At 37.3% G+C, this 17535-nt stretch overlaps 1 protein-coding gene across 1 annotated transcript; it reads left to right on the plus strand.

Annotated features, from left to right (window-relative positions):
• Positions 1-12517: 12517 nt before the first annotated feature.
• On the plus strand, positions 12518-17149 carry LOC108997285 (probable protein S-acyltransferase 7). The gene is made up of 6 exons (XM_018973484.2): positions 12518-12709; positions 12834-13064; positions 13177-13359; positions 13990-14295; positions 16092-16325; positions 16412-17149. Exons 2-6 carry the CDS (start codon positions 12942-12944, stop codon positions 16763-16765), a joined length of 1200 nt encoding a protein of 399 aa, XP_018829029.1. The 5' UTR covers positions 12518-12709; positions 12834-12941; the 3' UTR covers positions 16766-17149.
• Positions 17150-17535: the final 386 nt, after the last annotated feature.

The following is a 17535-nucleotide window of genomic DNA, read 5'->3' on the forward strand; positions in this document are numbered from 1 at the left end:
CTGTGATGAACGGAGAAAACAGGTGCAACAGGGGCTTGCATATCTGAAGCAGTTGGGGACATAGAAGACGTATCTTCTTTGTCGGCTTCTTCATTTATGTTCTGATTTTGTGAAGAATCAATTTCTCCTTTTGCAGAATAAAAAGCAGAAGTAACTTGAGAGGAGGTAGAAACTCCTTTCATTTTTAAAACAGGTTTAGCAGGTTGGGCTGTTCTTACTGAATCCTCAAGAAATTGATGGAAATTAATATCCTTTCTTGGATTGTTCTGAACAGGGCCAACAAAACTAGATCTGGAACCAGCAAAAGAATTCCTTCTTCTACTACTGGAGGTCTCAGATTTATCAAAAGAAATTTTAACATCTCCGTTGAAATATTGCTTGATGATGTCAACATCAGCACCCGTAGCAATATTTTTAGGAGGCATAGGCATTTCTTGTTCCAAAATCCATTCATTAGGAAGAGAAATATCATCCCAATAAATCCTTTTTGGAATTTTAATATCTACATCTGAAGAGCTACTCTGGATCAGGAGAGTATGCTTTCCAGAAGGTTTTGCAATGGCTTTTGGGTCTAAATTCGTTTTTAAAAGACGATAATAAACCCTGAAAATTAAAGCAAGAGGTTTACTTCCTTCAATCATATGATATCCAGAAGTTAAAATATTTAGAATCAAACATTTTAAAATATGTTCATCAGTTAAAGCGAGTGTAATATTTGGAAAACAATCAAAGTGGACTGGTCCTTCTGATAAAGAAGATTGGACCATTCCGAGAATGCTATCCTCAAACCCGAGGAATCTGCCATCTCTTAAACAAAAAAGAACAGAAGCATTGATGCCTAGCCTTGTTAAAGGCTTAGCAGCAATTTGCACAGAACCTATATGGATATACTTAAATCCCTCATTTCTGTATTTTTTAATATCTTCCTTGTTAAGGAGATAACATTTTTCTTGGGACTTAGATATACTATAGGTTTGTTCGACTGTCCGAACATTCAAAGTATTCAAAAAAGTATTTTTAAACCAAGTGGTTTTGTAAATATCAGTGGGTTTAATGTCTGGGATCTTCCATGATCCTAGATCAGGAGATAGCTCTTCTCCAAAAGAGCAATCCTCTTCATTCACAATATCAGGAGGCAAAGTCGTCCTGGAACTAATTGAGGAATTACTCCTCCTCATCCTAACTGATTTTGATCCTAATCTACAGGGAAGGTTGCATCTCAAAGAGGCTGCGAACTATACCTTGGCTGGTTATACACGGTCCACCTAGTATGCCCTAGACGCCTACCACGGCTGGAACGGGTCTTATAAAGGTGCTTGTTATAACACAGACACGACACTGGACCACCTAATGCAGAAACTCCCGCACCCGGTAGAAGATGATCAAAACAAGATAGAAAAAAGAAGAATAATATGCAACAATTAGATACCAGAATGGCTCTGATACCATAAACAGCGGAAATGGAGAGAAAGGGACTGAAGAAGAAGAGAAGGAAGAAGAATATGTGGAACCATAAAGCAAAGCAAATAAATATGCACAATTAAAGGCAGGCGGTTGAACCGACCATATGCATGGATGCAATGTGAAATAATAGAACAAATAATACAATAAACATATTCATAAACTTTAATAAAGATTACAAAGTTTATGGGAATGGGTAGAGTGATCACTAAAGGATCTTTTCTCTTGAGAAATCGGTGAAAATAAGCAGAGATGGATAGATAGCTTACAATATGGGTTTTCGCTAAATTGTCTCTGCCTAGAAATGAAACAAGGTTCTCCTTTTATAGATGAAGGAGTTCCTATTTACATGGGATCCGTGACTCACAGTTGTCATTTTACTGTTGAAGCACGGGAAAATAAAAGCAGAAAGTAAATCCGTGGGTGAACAGTGTTATTATTTATCCACGGGTGTCATCATTGTGTCTGGCGGCTGAAGCTGCTTTTTGGCACAAAACGATAAAGCATAAAGGGGACTGGTGGGTCCGGTCCTCTTTGAACTCAAGTAGTAGTTGACAGAAGTGGTACCTTCTGCCGAAAGTAGGTAGCATTTATTCTTCATCTGTGTCTATCCCGACAAATCCGGAATTACCGAAGAAATTGCTGTATGAAGCCTCTGATGCTGTGTCTGAGTCATTTTCAGACTTGCTTTGAGACTTTGATAATTCTTCTTTTAAAATGTTGATTAAATCCTTTTTATTAAGTCTGTCGAAGAGTGAATCTGTTTTCTTCTTGGACTTGGAGGATTTGCTGGAAGAACTATCCTTTTCTTTGTCCTTATCCTTCCCCCCCTCGGACTTTGGTGGAGGAGTAGGGGCCTGAAGTAATAGTGGGTATTCAGGTCCTTTGGATGGGGCAGTCATGATCTGTGGAAATTCCGTAATATTCTGCAAATTTGGAGCAGACTGGGGAAAATCTCTGATCAGGAAATCAACAATTTTTTGGACATACGCAAATTTATCCCACCATTTTGTGAAATAAACTCGTGTCATAACATCACCATTTCTTTCATAATTCCATTTTAAAATCCACGGGAAGTGGTATTTTTTACAGAAAAGTAAAGTATGGTGAAATTTTCTGGAGTGTTGATCCAGGGTTGGACCAACGACTTTTGAAAATTGTTGATAAGCTTTGAAGAGCTCATCAGGAAGTATTTCAGGAGCATATCCATATTGGTTCCACCATTGGATGAACCAAAGTGGGAGATGTCCTTTGAATTTCTTGTCAAAACAAAAGAACCAGGAATGGTCCATAGCAGGAGTTTGGAAGAACATGAAGCGCTTCCAAGCATCAATGTAGTCAAAATAAGAGAAAGCAGTGTCTATTAAGTCAAGTTTTTTGGTAGAATAGGGGGAAGATCCCCATTCTGCCTGAGTGATGACTTTGTGAATATAGGCACTGTGGTAAATTAATTTGTTGGGATCAAACTTGTCAGGAATGGGTTTGATAACCAACGAATTTGTTTGTATTAAAATACTGGAATAAAACTGGAGATTTTTTGAGAAATCTTCAGGGATCCAGTGAAAAAGAGGAGGAAAATATGAAGAGGAAATTTTGAAGGGATCTGTAAATATCGTGCTGTTGGGCTCGATATGAAACAGATAAGAAACAAAATTCTTTTTCAAGAACTCAGCTTTTCCTTTTGGGAGGAAAAATTGAGGAGTAATAGGAATAGGTTTTGACTCAATTGCTTTCGCATATGGGTCAAAAGAAGTAATTACCGCAGACGAAAAGGTCTGTGGTTGAATTGGTTTGCCAAGTGGTTGGAATCTGTTGGCAATATCAAGTGCTGTGGAGGCAGCACTGGTGGAAGCAGATCCAGCCTCATTCTTGATGAGGTTTATACTGGGCATTGGTGGTGGTGGATTCACCTTTTTTTCTCTCTCTCGGGGTTTCTTTTTGCTGGCCATGGTGAGGTTTCTGCAAAAATTCACGGGTGAGAAAGTCAGGGATAAAATTTTTTGTGCCTTTGATATATTCAACCACAGACCTTTTCGTCTGCGGTAATTACTTCTTTTGACCCATATGCGAAAGCAATTGAGTCAAAACCTATTCCTATTACTCCTCAATTTTTCCTCCCAAAAGGAAAAGCTGAGTTCCTGAAAAAGAATTTTGTTTCTTATCTGTTTCATATCGAGCCCAACAGCACGATATTTACAGATCCCTTCAAAATTTCCTCTTCATATTTTCCTCCTCTTTTTCACTGGATCCCTGAAGATTTCTCAAAAAATCTCCAGTTTTATTCCAGTATTTTAATACAAACAAATTCGTTGGTTATCAAACCCATTCCTGACAAGTTTGATCCCAACAAATTAATTTACCACAGTGCCTATATTCACAAAGTCATCACTCAGGCAGAATGGGGATCTTCCCCCTATTCTACCAAAAAACTTGACTTAATAGACACTGCTTTCTCTTATTTTGACTACATTGATGCTTGGAAGCGCTTCATGTTCTTCCAAACTCCTGCTATGGACCATTCCTGGTTCTTTTGTTTTGACAAGAAATTCAAAGGACATCTCCCACTTTGGTTCATCCAATGGTGGAACCAATATGGATATGCTCCTGAAATACTTCCTGATGAGCTCTTCAAAGCTTATCAACAATTTTCAAAAGTCGTTGGTCCAACCCTGGATCAACACTCCAGAAAATTTCACCATACTTTACTTTTCTGTAAAAAATACCACTTCCCGTGGATTTTAAAATGGAATTATGAAAGAAATGGTGATGTTATGACACGAGTTTATTTCACAAAATGGTGGGATAAATTTGCGTATGTCCAAAAAATTGTTGATTTCCTGATCAGAGATTTTCCCCAGTCTGCTCCAAATTTGCAGAATATTACGGAATTTCCACAGATCATGACTGCCCCATCCAAAGGACCTGAATACTGTTTTAAAATGTAAAAATCAAAGTGTTTATGGTATCAGAGCCATTCTGGTATCTAATTGTTGCATATTATTCTTCTTTTTTCTATCTTGTTTTGATCATCTTCTACCGGGTGCGGGAGTTTCTGCATTAGGTGGTCCAGTGTCGTGTCTGTGTTATAACAAGCACCTTTATAAGACCCGTTCCAGCCGTGGTAGGCGTCTAGGGCATACTAGGTGGACCGTGTATAACCAGCCAAGGTATAGTTCGCAGCCTCTTTGAGATGCAACCTTCCCTGTAGATTAGGATCAAAATCAGTTAGGATGAGGAGGAGTAATTCCTCAATTAGTTCCAGGACGACTTTGCCTCCTGATATTGTGAATGAAGAGGATTGCTCTTTTGGAGAAGAGCTATCTCCTGATCTAGGATCATGGAAGATCCCAGACATTAAACCCACTGATATTTACAAAACCACTTGGTTTAAAAATACTTTTTTGAATACTTTGAATGTTCGGACAGTCGAACAAACCTATAGTATATCTAAGTCCCAAGAAAAATGTTATCTCCTTAACAAGGAAGATATTAAAAAATACAGAAATGAGGGATTTAAGTATATCCATATAGGTTCTGTGCAAATTGCTGCTAAGCCTTTAACAAGGCTAGGCATCAATGCTTCTGTTCTTTTTTGTTTAAGAGATGGCAGATTCCTCGGGTTTGAGGATAGCATTCTCGGAATGGTCCAATCTTCTTTATCAGAAGGACCAGTCCACTTTGATTGTTTTCCAAATATTACACTCGCTTTAACTGATGAACATATTTTAAAATGTTTGATTCTAAATATTTTAACTTCTGGATATCATATGATTGAAGGAAGTAAACCTCTTGCTTTAATTTTCAGGGTTTATTATCGTCTTTTAAAAACGAATTTAGACCCAAAAGCCATTGCAAAACCTTCTGGAAAGCATACTCTCCTGATCCAGAGTAGCTCTTCAGATGTAGATATTAAAATTCCAAAAAGGATTTATTGGGATGATATTTCTCTTCCTAATGAATGGATTTTGGAACAAGAAATGCCTATGCCTCCTAAAAATATTGCTACGGGTGCTGATGTTGACATCATCAAGCAATATTTCAACGGAGATGTTAAAATTTCTTTTGATAAATCTGAGACCTCCAGTAGTAGAAGAAGGAATTCTTTTGCTGGTTCCAGATCTAGTTTTGTTGGCCCTGTTCAGAACAATCCAAGAAAGGATATTAATTTCCATCAATTTCTTGAGGATTCAGTAAGAACAGCCCAACCTGCTAAACCTGTTTTAAAAATGAAAGGAGTTTCTACCTCCTCTCAAGTTACTTCTGCTTTTTATTCTGCAAAAGGAGAAATTGATTCTTCACAAAATCAGAACATAAATGAAGAAGCCGACAAAGAAGATACGTCTTCTATGTCCCCAACTGCTTCAGATATGCAAGCCCCTGTTGCACCTGTTTTCCCCGTTCATCACAGTTTAAATGTTTTGAACAAATCTTTTGAATTTGATTTACCTGCTTTATTAAAAGATTTCGCTTCTTCTGAAAACAAACAAAGGCGAAAAGCCTATGTTGCAAAATTTTCAGATTTAGAAAAACAACGTGTCAAACGCAAATGGAGAGAAGAGATGAATAAGCTTCAACAGCATATTTCTCTCCTAGACTTTGCAGAAAATACTTATGTTTCAAAAAACACGTTGAATGTTGTTAAAAATGAATTTGTCAAAGAAGAAGGCAGAACTGTGATTCAATCCAGTCACCCTCCTTTAGATACTGTTGTTATCCCTTTTAAAGGATCGGAAGTAATTGCTTCTCCTTTCAAACTATCTGATACTATTGTTTCAAAGGATCCGGAAAAGGACAAGATTCTTAAAGAAACAAAAAAGATTATTTCTCAAAATAATTTCGCGAATCTTGCTCTTCAAACGATCGGAGAACAATTGGACTGGATTGAGGAAAAGATGGAGAAACCTGTTTTTACCACTCCTCCTATTTTTAGAAATGATCATCCTTTGGTCTTCCCTAAAGATCAGACAAAGAAAAAGATTGAAAAACCTTTGATTAGTTTACCCGAAGATAGGCCAAAAATCGATTTTAAAAATTCTCAGGCCAGAACTTTGGATAAAATTGATCAATTACTTACTGATCTAAAGAAAGAACAACCTTCTACCAGTACTCTTAATAGTAATGGTGATGGATTTATTCTTGAAGAAACTTCAGAAGAATCTCAACCTTCTACCAGTACTCTTAATAGTAATGGTGATGGATTTATTCTTGAAGAAACTTCAGAAGAATCTTCTAACGAAGAATCCTCTGAAGATAAGGATATTGATCTTATTGAAAAAAATTTCCAAAACCTGGAAATTGCCAGATTTACTTCAAAAGAACCCAAACCTATGAGTCTGACGAAGAATTGGTATTCCAGACCCACACCCCCTGATTTACAGTTTGAAGAAAAAGTTTTTCAAAACCAATCTTCTTACTCTGCTGACAAAGTTTACGAATGGAATATTGATGGATTCTCTGAACAAGAAATCATCAATACCATGAGTAAAATGTCAATGGTTGCTAATGCTTATATCAACAATAACATTAGACAACCAGATATCATTATTATTTTAACTCAAGGTTTTACCGGAGTTTTAAGGAACTGGTGGGATAAGTATCTAACCAGTGATGCTAGGGAATCCATCCAACATGCAGTAAAATGCAATAAGGAAGGATTACCTATTTTCGATGAATCTGTTGGGACTGCACATCCTGATAGCATCAACACTTTGATTTTTACTATTTTAAAACATTTTATTGGAACACCATCTAACGTAACTAGTCGTGTGAGCGACCAGTTAAATAATCTCAGATGTCATCAGATGTCAGATTATAGATGGTATCAAGATGTTTTTATTTCTCGAGTAATGCTTCGTGACGACAGTCAAAAGCCTTACTGGAAGGAGAAATTTATAGATGGATTACCTCGTTTGTTTGCCTACAAAGTCAAAGAAGAACTTACTGGTACTGATGGATTACTTAACTACGAAGAATACACCTATGGTGACATCTTCAGTGTTGTTAAGAAACTTGGTATTAGTATGTGCCATGATCAAAGAATGCTTCGAGAACAGATGAGAAATAGTAAGAAGGCCAAATACGAAATGGGCACCTTCTGTGAACAATTCGGTCTTCCTAGTATTGCTCCATCTAAAAGAAAGCACAAACTTGTTAAACCTCATGATGGTTTCAGGAGAAAACCCCGTGATGAATTTTATAAGAAATCTTATAAAAAACCATTTTCCAAATCCTTTCCAAAGAAAAGAAATTTTAAAAATTCCAAAAATGATTCTTCTGGAAAATGTTATTTATGTGGCAAGACTGGACATTTTGCTAACAAATGTCCCAAGAAAGCCAAAGCTTTTAAAAAGAAGCTTAGCCAGATGGATATTAATCCCAATGATAGAGAAGAACTGTTTCGACTCCTAGAAACAGATTCGTCTTCATCATCGGAGATTCTTGAGTACAGCTCTAGTGATTCAGAATATCACTCTGAAGCTAGTACTCCTGATCCCTCTGACTTAAAGCTGGGTTGCAATTGTAATTCTGCTTGTTGTAAGCCCCCTAGTAAGACAATCAATGTCTTAACTAAGGAGGAAGAAGAACAGAACCTTTTGCTAACCTTGATTTCCCAAATTACTGACCCTGAGCTTAAAGAAGAATACCTTCTAAAGCTAAAGAAGTCTATGCTCCGAAAGGATCCTAGACCTTCTATTCAAAGGGTTAATTTTCAAGAAACCTTGGAAAGATTTTCAAAGAAAAAATCCAAGAGTATTTCCATTTCTGATTTACAATTTGAAATAAATTCTGTCAAAAAAGAAATCCAAGATCTCAAGTCTGAAGTAAACAACCTCAAATCTGAGAACGAAGTTTTAAGACAAGAATTTTTATTAATCAAGATTGACAAACAACTTGATCATGATATCCCTTCTGATAATGAGCAAACTGAGGCTGGTTCTAGTCAACAGGGCTCCCCTACTGACAACCAGATTTGTTTAATTCGTCATACTATTCCTCCTAAATGGTTTTCACGAGTTAATATTATTGTTGCTCATGATTTTCAATTCTCTGTTGTTGCTATGATTGATTCCGGATCAGACTTGAATTGCATTCAAGAAGGACTCATTCCTAGTAAGTATTTTGAAAAATCTACTGAAAGATTATTCTCGGCAAATGGTTCAAAGATGACCATTAATTATGAGCTCAATAATGCTCATGTTTGCCAAGATAACATTTGTTTTCGGATTCCCTCTGTTTTAGTCAAAAACATGTCTGACAAAGTAATTTTGGGAATCCCTTTTATCTCTTCCTTATACCCTTTCATGACTGAAAAAGATGGTATCACTACCGACCATTTTGGTCAGAAAGTAAAGTTTCACTTTGCTTCCCGTTTTGAAATTGATTCGGATAAAAGTAAGAAATCTTTGTTCTTAGCAAAACAAAAACATCTGAATTTCCTCCAGCAGGAAATTAGGTACAAAAAGATTTCTGAACAGCTATCCAATTCTATTTTAATTTCAAAAATTGATGCTTTCAACAAACGTTTAATTACAGATGTTTGTTCTGATTTACCCAATGCTTTCTGGTATAGGAAGAAACATATAGTTTCTCTCCCATACATTAAAGGGTTTAATGAAGCCAATATTCCAACAAAAGCCAATTCTATTCAGATGAATAGCAAAACGCTGGAATACTGCCAAAAGGAGATAAATGATCTTCGTAATAAAGGCATTATCAGGAATAGCAAGTCACCTTGGTCATGTCCTGCTTTTTATGTCCAGAAAAATGCCGAACTAGAAAGAGGTACCCCTCGTCTGGTTATTAATTACAAACCCTTGAACAAAGTCTTAGAGTGGATTAGATACCCTATCCCCAATAAACAAGACTTAATTCATAGGTTGAGCGATGCTGTAGTCTTCTCCAAATTTGACCTTAAGTCCGGTTTTTGGCAAATCCAAATAGCCGAGTCAGATAGGTACAAGACTGCTTTTGTTACCCCTTTCGGTCATTTCGAATGGAACGTCATGCCTTTTGGTTTAAAAAACGCTCCTTCTGAATTCCAAAATATTATGAATGATATTTTCAATTCATTCTCTACTTTCACCATTGTCTATATTGACGATGTTCTTGTTTTTTCCAAATCTATTGATGAACACTGGAAACATTTGCAAGCGTTTCTTGATATCATTAGATTCAATGGTCTTGTTGTCTCGGCAACAAAAATTAAATTGTTTCAGACCAAGATTAGATTCCTTGGTTATGACATCTCTGAAGGCAAAATCAGGCCAATCCAAAGAGCTATCGAATTTGCTGACAAATTCCCTGATGTCATCCTTGATAAAAATCAATTGCAGAGATTCTTAGGATCTCTCAATTATGTTGCTGATTTCTACAAGGATATGAGGAAACAATGTCGTCCTTTGTTCAAACGACTCCTTTCCAATCCTCCTCCTTGGACAGAAATTCATACTAATTTAGTAAGGAAAATTAAGGCACATGTCAAAACTCTTCCGTGCCTTGGTATCCCTACTTCCGATTCTTTCAAAATTGTGCAAACCGATGCCTCCGACATTGGTTATGGGGGCATTCTGAAACAATGTGTTTCACCAGGTTCATCTGAACAAATTGTTCGCTTCCATTCTGGAACCTGGAATCCTGCACAAGAAAATTATAGTACTATTAAAAAAGAAATTTTGGCTATAGTACTATGCATTTCCAAATTCCAATCTGACCTTTTAAATCAAAAGTTTCTGGTCAGAATTGACTGCATATCTGCAAAATCTGTTTTAGAAAAAGATGTTAAAAACATTGCATCAAAACATATTTTTGCACGATGGCAAGGTATTTTAAGTATTTTTGATTTTGATATTGAATATATCAAAGGCACAAAAAATTTTATCCCTGACTTTCTCACCCGTGAATTTTTGCAGAAACCTCACCATGGCCAGCAAAAAGAAACCCCGAGAGAGAGAAAAAAAGGTGAATCCACCACCACCAATGCCCAGTATAAACCTCATCAAGAATGAGGCTGGATCTGCTTCCACCAGTGCTGCCTCCACAGCACTTGATATTGCCAACAGATTCCAACCACTTGGCAAACCAATTCAACCACAGACCTTTTCGTCTGCGGTAATTACTTCTTTTGACCCATATGCGAAAGCAATTGAGTCAAAACCTATTCCTATTACTCCTCAATTTTTCCTCCCAAAAGGAAAAGCTGAGTTCTTGAAAAAGAATTTTGTTTCTTATCTGTTTCATATCGAGCCCAACAGCACGATATTTACAGATCCCTTCAAAATTTCCTCTTCATATTTTCCTCCTCTTTTTCACTGGATCCCTGAAGATTTCTCAAAAAATCTCCAGTTTTATTCCAGTATTTTAATACAAACAAATTCGTTGGTTATCAAACCCATTCCTGACAAGTTTGATCCCAACAAATTAATTTACCACAGTGCCTATATTCACAAAGTCATCACTCAGGCAGAATGGGGATCTTCCCCCTATTCTACCAAAAAACTTGACTTAATAGACACTGCTTTCTCTTATTTTGACTACATTGATGCTTGGAAGCGCTTCATGTTCTTCCAAACTCCTGCTATGGACCATTCCTGGTTCTTTTGTTTTGACAAGAAATTCAAAGGACATCTCCCACTTTGGTTCATCCAATGGTGGAACCAATATGGATATGCTCCTGAAATACTTCCTGATGAGCTCTTCAAAGCTTATCAACAATTTTCAAAAGTCGTTGGTCCAACCCTGGATCAACACTCCAGAAAATTTCACCATACTTTACTTTTCTGTAAAAAATACCACTTCCCGTGGATTTTAAAATGGAATTATGAAAGAAATGGTGATGTTATGACACGAGTTTATTTCACAAAATGGTGGGATAAATTTGCGTATGTCCAAAAAATTGTTGATTTCCTGATCAGAGATTTTCCCCAGTCTGCTCCAAATTTGCAGAATATTACGGAATTTCCACAGATCATGACTGCCCCATCCAAAGGACCTGAATACCCACTATTACTTCAGGCCCCTACTCCTCCACCAAAGTCCGAGGGGGGGAAGGATAAGGACAAAGAAAAGGATAGTTCTTCCAGCAAATCCTCCAAGTCCAAGAAGAAAACAGATTCACTCTTCGACAGACTTAATAAAAAGGATTTAATCAACATTTTAAAAGAAGAATTATCAAAGTCTCAAAGCAAGTCTGAAAATGACTCAGACACAGCATCAGAGACTTCATACAGCAATTTCTTCGGTAATTCCGGATTTGTCGGGATAGACACAGATGAAGAATAAATGCTACCTACTTTCGGCAGAAGGTACCACTTCTGTCAACTACTACTTGAGTTCAAAGAGGACCGGACCCACCAGTCCCCTTTATGCTTTATCGTTTTGTGCCAAAAAGCAGCTTCAGCCGCCAGACACAATGATGACACCCGTGGATAAATAATAACACTGTTCACCCACGGATTTACTTTCTGCTTTTATTTTCCCGTGCTTCAACAGTAAAATGACAACTGTGAGTCACGGATCCCATGTAAATAGGAACTCCTTCATCTATAAAAGGAGAACCTTGTTTCATTTCTAGGCAGAGACAATTTAGCGAAAACCCATATTGTAAGCTATCTATCCATCTCTGCTTATTTTCACCGATTTCTCAAGAGAAAAGATCCTTTAGTGATCACTCTACCCATTCCCATAAACTTTGTAATCTTTATTAAAGTTTATGAATATGTTTATTGTATTATTTGTTCTATTATTTCACATTGCATCCATGCATATGGTCGGTTCAACCGCCTGCCTTTAATTGTGCATATTTATTTGCTTTGCTTTATGGTTCCACATATTCTTCTTCCTTCTCTTCTTCTTCAGTCCCTTTCTCTCCATTTCCAATATGAAATATGAGGATAAAAAAATAAAATCACATATTTTTAAGTGGATGTACAGGATGTGAGACTTCTGTATAACACAACTCCTCCTGCAAACACTGCCATTACCAAGGACCTATCTGTCCATTCGTGGCATTATTTTTTTGATTAAAAAAGGAAAGGTAAAAAAAAAAAAAAAAAAAAGAAGAAAAGAATAGCGAGCTGTTGACATAATCGTGAAAAACCGGCCATCCGAGTTGTCTGGCGGAAAGTCGCCTGGCCACGGGGTCTGTTGCGGTTGCGTCCTCCTCTCTCGGCACTCATGCATTGTCTGTATTAATCTCTCCTCCCGGACACAGACTTTCGGGCTCTGGAAGCCACCTTCCGACCTTCGATCCGTAAGTTTTCCAGAAGAGAAGCTGCAGAAAAAAATACGGGTCTAATTTAGAAGATCATTATTAGTTTTTTGAATATTTTCCTTCGTTTATGACCACAATTCAACGTGCGGACTTTCGTATGCAGATCGAGTGAGTGGGGCCGGGAGGGGGTAAGTACATCTTCAACATTGAAGAAATGAGCAGGTGACACCAAGAGATCGAGTAGGATTCCAGTGGTGCGTGGGTAACGGCAATGATGCAAGGAAACATGCATGCGAATCCACTGCCTCCGCCGCTCTCCGACTCCAACAGACGTATAACGGAAGATCCCAATGTTCCCTCCCTGCGTGTTTATCAAGTTTGGAAAGGAAACAATGTGAGCCCTTCATTTATCTATCGGTCTTATTTACATTATCATGATCTAATTTTTTTCTTTATAAAGCCAAAGCTACTGGCTATAATTCTTCGAAAATTGTATTTTCTCGCAGAGATTCTGCCTGGGAGGCAGACTTATATTTGGTCCAGACGTGAGGTCTATATTCCTGACGCTGTTTCTGATTGTGACCCCAGTAATAATGTTTTGTGCTTTTGTATCTCGGAGCCTCATTAATGAATTCCAGCACCCTTTCGGCAATCTTATAGTAATTATATGCGCTTTCTTCACTGTATATGTGAGTACTTCTTCATTTTTCATTTCGTGGCTTCTCAAATTACCAGCTTCATATCGCTACTGATACTTGTTTAATTCATATTGTTGCTGATACTTATACAAATACGGGCGGACGTACGAATAGGCATATCCGGATAGAATTATGCAACTGCATTTAGAAAACAAACATTTTTGCATTCTCTGGCGGGTAACGCTCAATTCTATGTAGTTTCTATTTCATAAAGGTTCTTCTGGTTGCTGGGTAACCAAGGAGATCGGACAAAAGAGAAAAAACGATTTCTCTTCTAATCTATATTTCAATTCAGAAGATAATGAAGATCCCTGTTTAACCAAGTTAATTGACTGCAAAATACTTGGCTGATTTTATTCTTTTTTCCTTTCTTTTCTTCTGGAACTAAGTAAGGTTGTGTCAATATGAAATCCAAATGGAGCACAAGGAATGAAACAATTTAAATTTGTGTAACCGTAGAGTATATGGAAATGAAAGTGTTTGTATAACATTTTCTAAAAAGCTTTAATGAAGTTGAACAGTGTTAAAAAAAAATCTCTGTTTGACATTTTTGGTGTCTTGAATATTATTGCACTATCAACTTTGGTTAACAATTGGATGATTAAAGTTGTTGAGTTGCAGGTAATAACTCTTCTCTTCCTTACTTCTGGAGGAGAGCCTGGCATCATTCCTCGAAATCCACATCCGCCAGATCCTGAAGATGAGGACAATGGCTCAGGTATCTCTGCTGATGGAAGGGAAAGTAGCGCTCCAAGTTTACCACCTACAAAAGATGTTATGGTCAACGACAAGGTAGTAGTTAAAGTCAAATATTGTCAAACATGTATGCTGTATCGCCCACCACGATGCTCGCATTGTTCTATTTGCAATAACTGTGTCGAGCGTTTTGATCACCATTGCCCATGGGTAGGACAGTGTATTGGGAAGGTATGCTCATTCTAAAAATCTCCTCTTACATTTGTTGTCATTGTGTAAAACTTGGGTACCTTATATCATGTAGCAACTTGAACAGCATTGGGGACTTGATTATAAGATAGTAAAAATGCCAGTTTTTTTTAACCAAACTACTAGCGGTGTGTGAAGGATGCTTATTTTTTGGATGCCCACCAGTCTATTATCTCTGCCTGCCTTGAGTTACTTTCGTGTCCTACGGTATATGAAGCTGTCACTTTAGAATCACAAGTCCTTGCTCCTATCTTAGAAGCTTCTTTCTTGAAAGAAAATAATAACTCAACATTGAATTATATTGAGATAAAAATGGGGTTTTAGAAGATTATGTAAATTTAAATGGGAAGTAGGTTCACATTGAATATATTGTACATTACAAACTCCATATGTGCTTATTATTTTAATCTGTTTCATTTCACTTACAATAATGATTGTGTTCTAGTAGTTAAGGGTGTCCACGCATGTCCATAAAATTTTTAATCTTCCGGCTCTTCGAACTTCATTACCTCCTACAGCTGGTGTATTTCCTCTTCAGCTCCCCTGTATGTTTCCATTTTTGTCTCTCACTTTTGTCTTTAGATCATAACCATTGGCATCCATTATAAATTCGGTGTAAAAGGTTGATGGAGATAGCTGAATATTAATAAGCACGGGAATATGTTTCCCATTCAAGTTCGGTTATGTGTAATTCAAAGTCACAGGATACCTGCCATCCTTGGGGGTTCACCCATAGGTCATAGGATCTATGGCTCTCATTTTGGCTGAAGTGAAACCGTTGGAATCATGGCACACAAGTCAGCTGGGGAAAAAGAAGATTGATTTTTATTTGGATGCTTGTTAAAAACCTACAGTCAATGAAGCAGATTGTTGTCGGTCTTGAAAATGTATTAATGTGATTGCATGATTCTTGATCTAATCATTCACTTGAATCTATTATATAATAATTAGATTCATGTCGTATCTTCTCTACTTCTGAATAACTTTTGGCTGTGTGTATTCCAGTACTCATATTTTTTGGTGAATTTCTTTGTTGTGGAAAATTGTAATAACCTGGAAGCTGGATTTATCAGAAAATCTCCCACTTATCCTGGTGGTTGGTATGGAGTTTGCCCCTCTGGTAGAAGAAGCCTCTTGTATAACTCCTTACCAGATTTCTAAATTAATTTCCAGGGTTTTAAGTGACTTTTTTAAAATAAAGAATTTCTGGATACTCTGATCTGAATTGTAAGATTTTCAGTCTTCAGTATGATTGGGTGATTCTTTACTTTCTAATTGAAAGTTAGTTCCCTGAACTTGCTCAAAGAGTTCCAAAGAGTTCACTGTTTGGATGAGTTATCTGATTATCCTAGTTATTGCAGTGCAGGCAAATGATTTCGGTGTTGAAATGATTTTTAGTTCTGAGCTTTATAATGCTCATTATTCCCCAACTGGAGTTGTTACATCATCATTTGGATTCTATTTGGCAGCTAACTATATATGTATATAATATTAATGTATAACATTCATTGACAGATGCACCTGCATCGTTACGCATGCACAAATATACATCTATGCATGTAGAGTTATTTTTCTCAATTGAGGTTGAGAGATTAATTTTTTTTATACTGTGCTTGTTGTCATTCTCGGATTTCTTGGCATATGTTATTCACTATGTCTGGTTCTTCGCTGAACTAAGTTTATAAATATGGGTCTCTCATTATACTCTGCTGGTTGTCATTGTAGGATGCATTCTCACCCTTCATTGTCCTAACAAGGTTGACATGTTTTCTTTACAGAGGAACTACAGATTCTTCTTCATGTTTGTGTCCTCTACAACCACGCTTTGCCTCTATGTTTTTGCCTTTTGCTGGGTCAATCTTGGGAAAATAATGGATGCATGCCATTGTAATCTCTGGAGGGCTTTTCTCAAGTCCCCTGTTTCAGGAATTCTGATTTTATATACGTTCATAGTTGTTTGGTTTGTTGGAGGTCTTACCGCATTTCATGCCTATTTAATTTTTACCAATCAGGTTCCTATCTCCTATTTACCACTATCATTGTTTATGTTCCCTTTGGTTATTTTTGTCTTCTTAAGCCTTGTATTGCATTACTGCAGACAACATATGAAAATTTCCGGTACCGGTATGATGGGAAGAAGAATCCTTATAATCGTGGGTGCTCTGGCAATATTCTGGAGATCTTCTTTTCTAAAATTCCTAGTTCTAACATCAACTTCAGGGCAAAGGTCAAGGGGGATTCATCTACGTCCGTCATCACTTCAATGCCATTGGGTCATGCCATGAGCCCAGAAATGCCCAAGAGAAGCTTCGACATAAAGACTGGAAAACGACAAACTGTTGCTGCTGAAGATTTTGAAGAAATACAGAGTCAGATTGAGAGTGTTGGTGGATTGGAGAGGTGTGGAACCCAGCCAAGATATGCAAACTGGGATGACAGAGCGAGCTGGTAGATCTCACCTGATATCCGGATGTTGTCTGCCGACTTTATAATGGAACATAGTTTGACAGACAAAGATAAAATTCATGGTAAGGCACTACAGCTAGCTTTTGACGCCTTACCCATTGCGGTGAGGATAGTATTCTAATCTTGAGCCAAGATAAAATCGTAACCTGGCAGATTGAACTTGGACAAGGATGTCTCGCCATGTTTTTTTTTCCACGGGAAGGCGCATGTACATCAAACTGCTTTCGTGGATACTTAGGGTGAGTGTTTTCTACGATGTAGCTGTTTTTCCATGGGAGTTTGGTTGGGTGTTGGTAAATCTTACTTTGTTGGAGTCATCATCTGTGATGAAGCAAATCCAAAAGCTATATAAGCTCTAATTTTCTTGTGCCTTCTCTTTTATCGATAGTTTTATGTAACAAGCCCAATGGATTAATGGCGAATAAATTGAAATATCCCACTAGGGTGAGAAAACCTTCAAAAAAATTTAGAAGGAAGAAGAAGAAGTTTCTATTAGTTTTTGGACAAAGCAAACAGTACTCTCCCTACAACTATATGTAGGAATTTCCTAATGGAAGGTTTCTCATCTATTGGGCCTTGAGGGCCATGGTTTAAACAACTAATATAAGCACGATAAAGAAATTAAAAAAAGTCCATTACATCATTAATATATTTGGGCCTAGGCCCATGAAACTAATTAAAATAAACTCAGTTCCTCCTCCCAACCAGTAGTCAACGCAAGCTGGCCTCTGTCGTTCGTGACAGCATAAAACAGCC

The sequence above is a fragment of the Juglans regia genome, chromosome 13 (assembly GCF_001411555.2).
Source record: "Juglans regia cultivar Chandler chromosome 13, Walnut 2.0, whole genome shotgun sequence".
Taxonomy (NCBI): domain Eukaryota; kingdom Viridiplantae; phylum Streptophyta; class Magnoliopsida; order Fagales; family Juglandaceae; genus Juglans; species Juglans regia.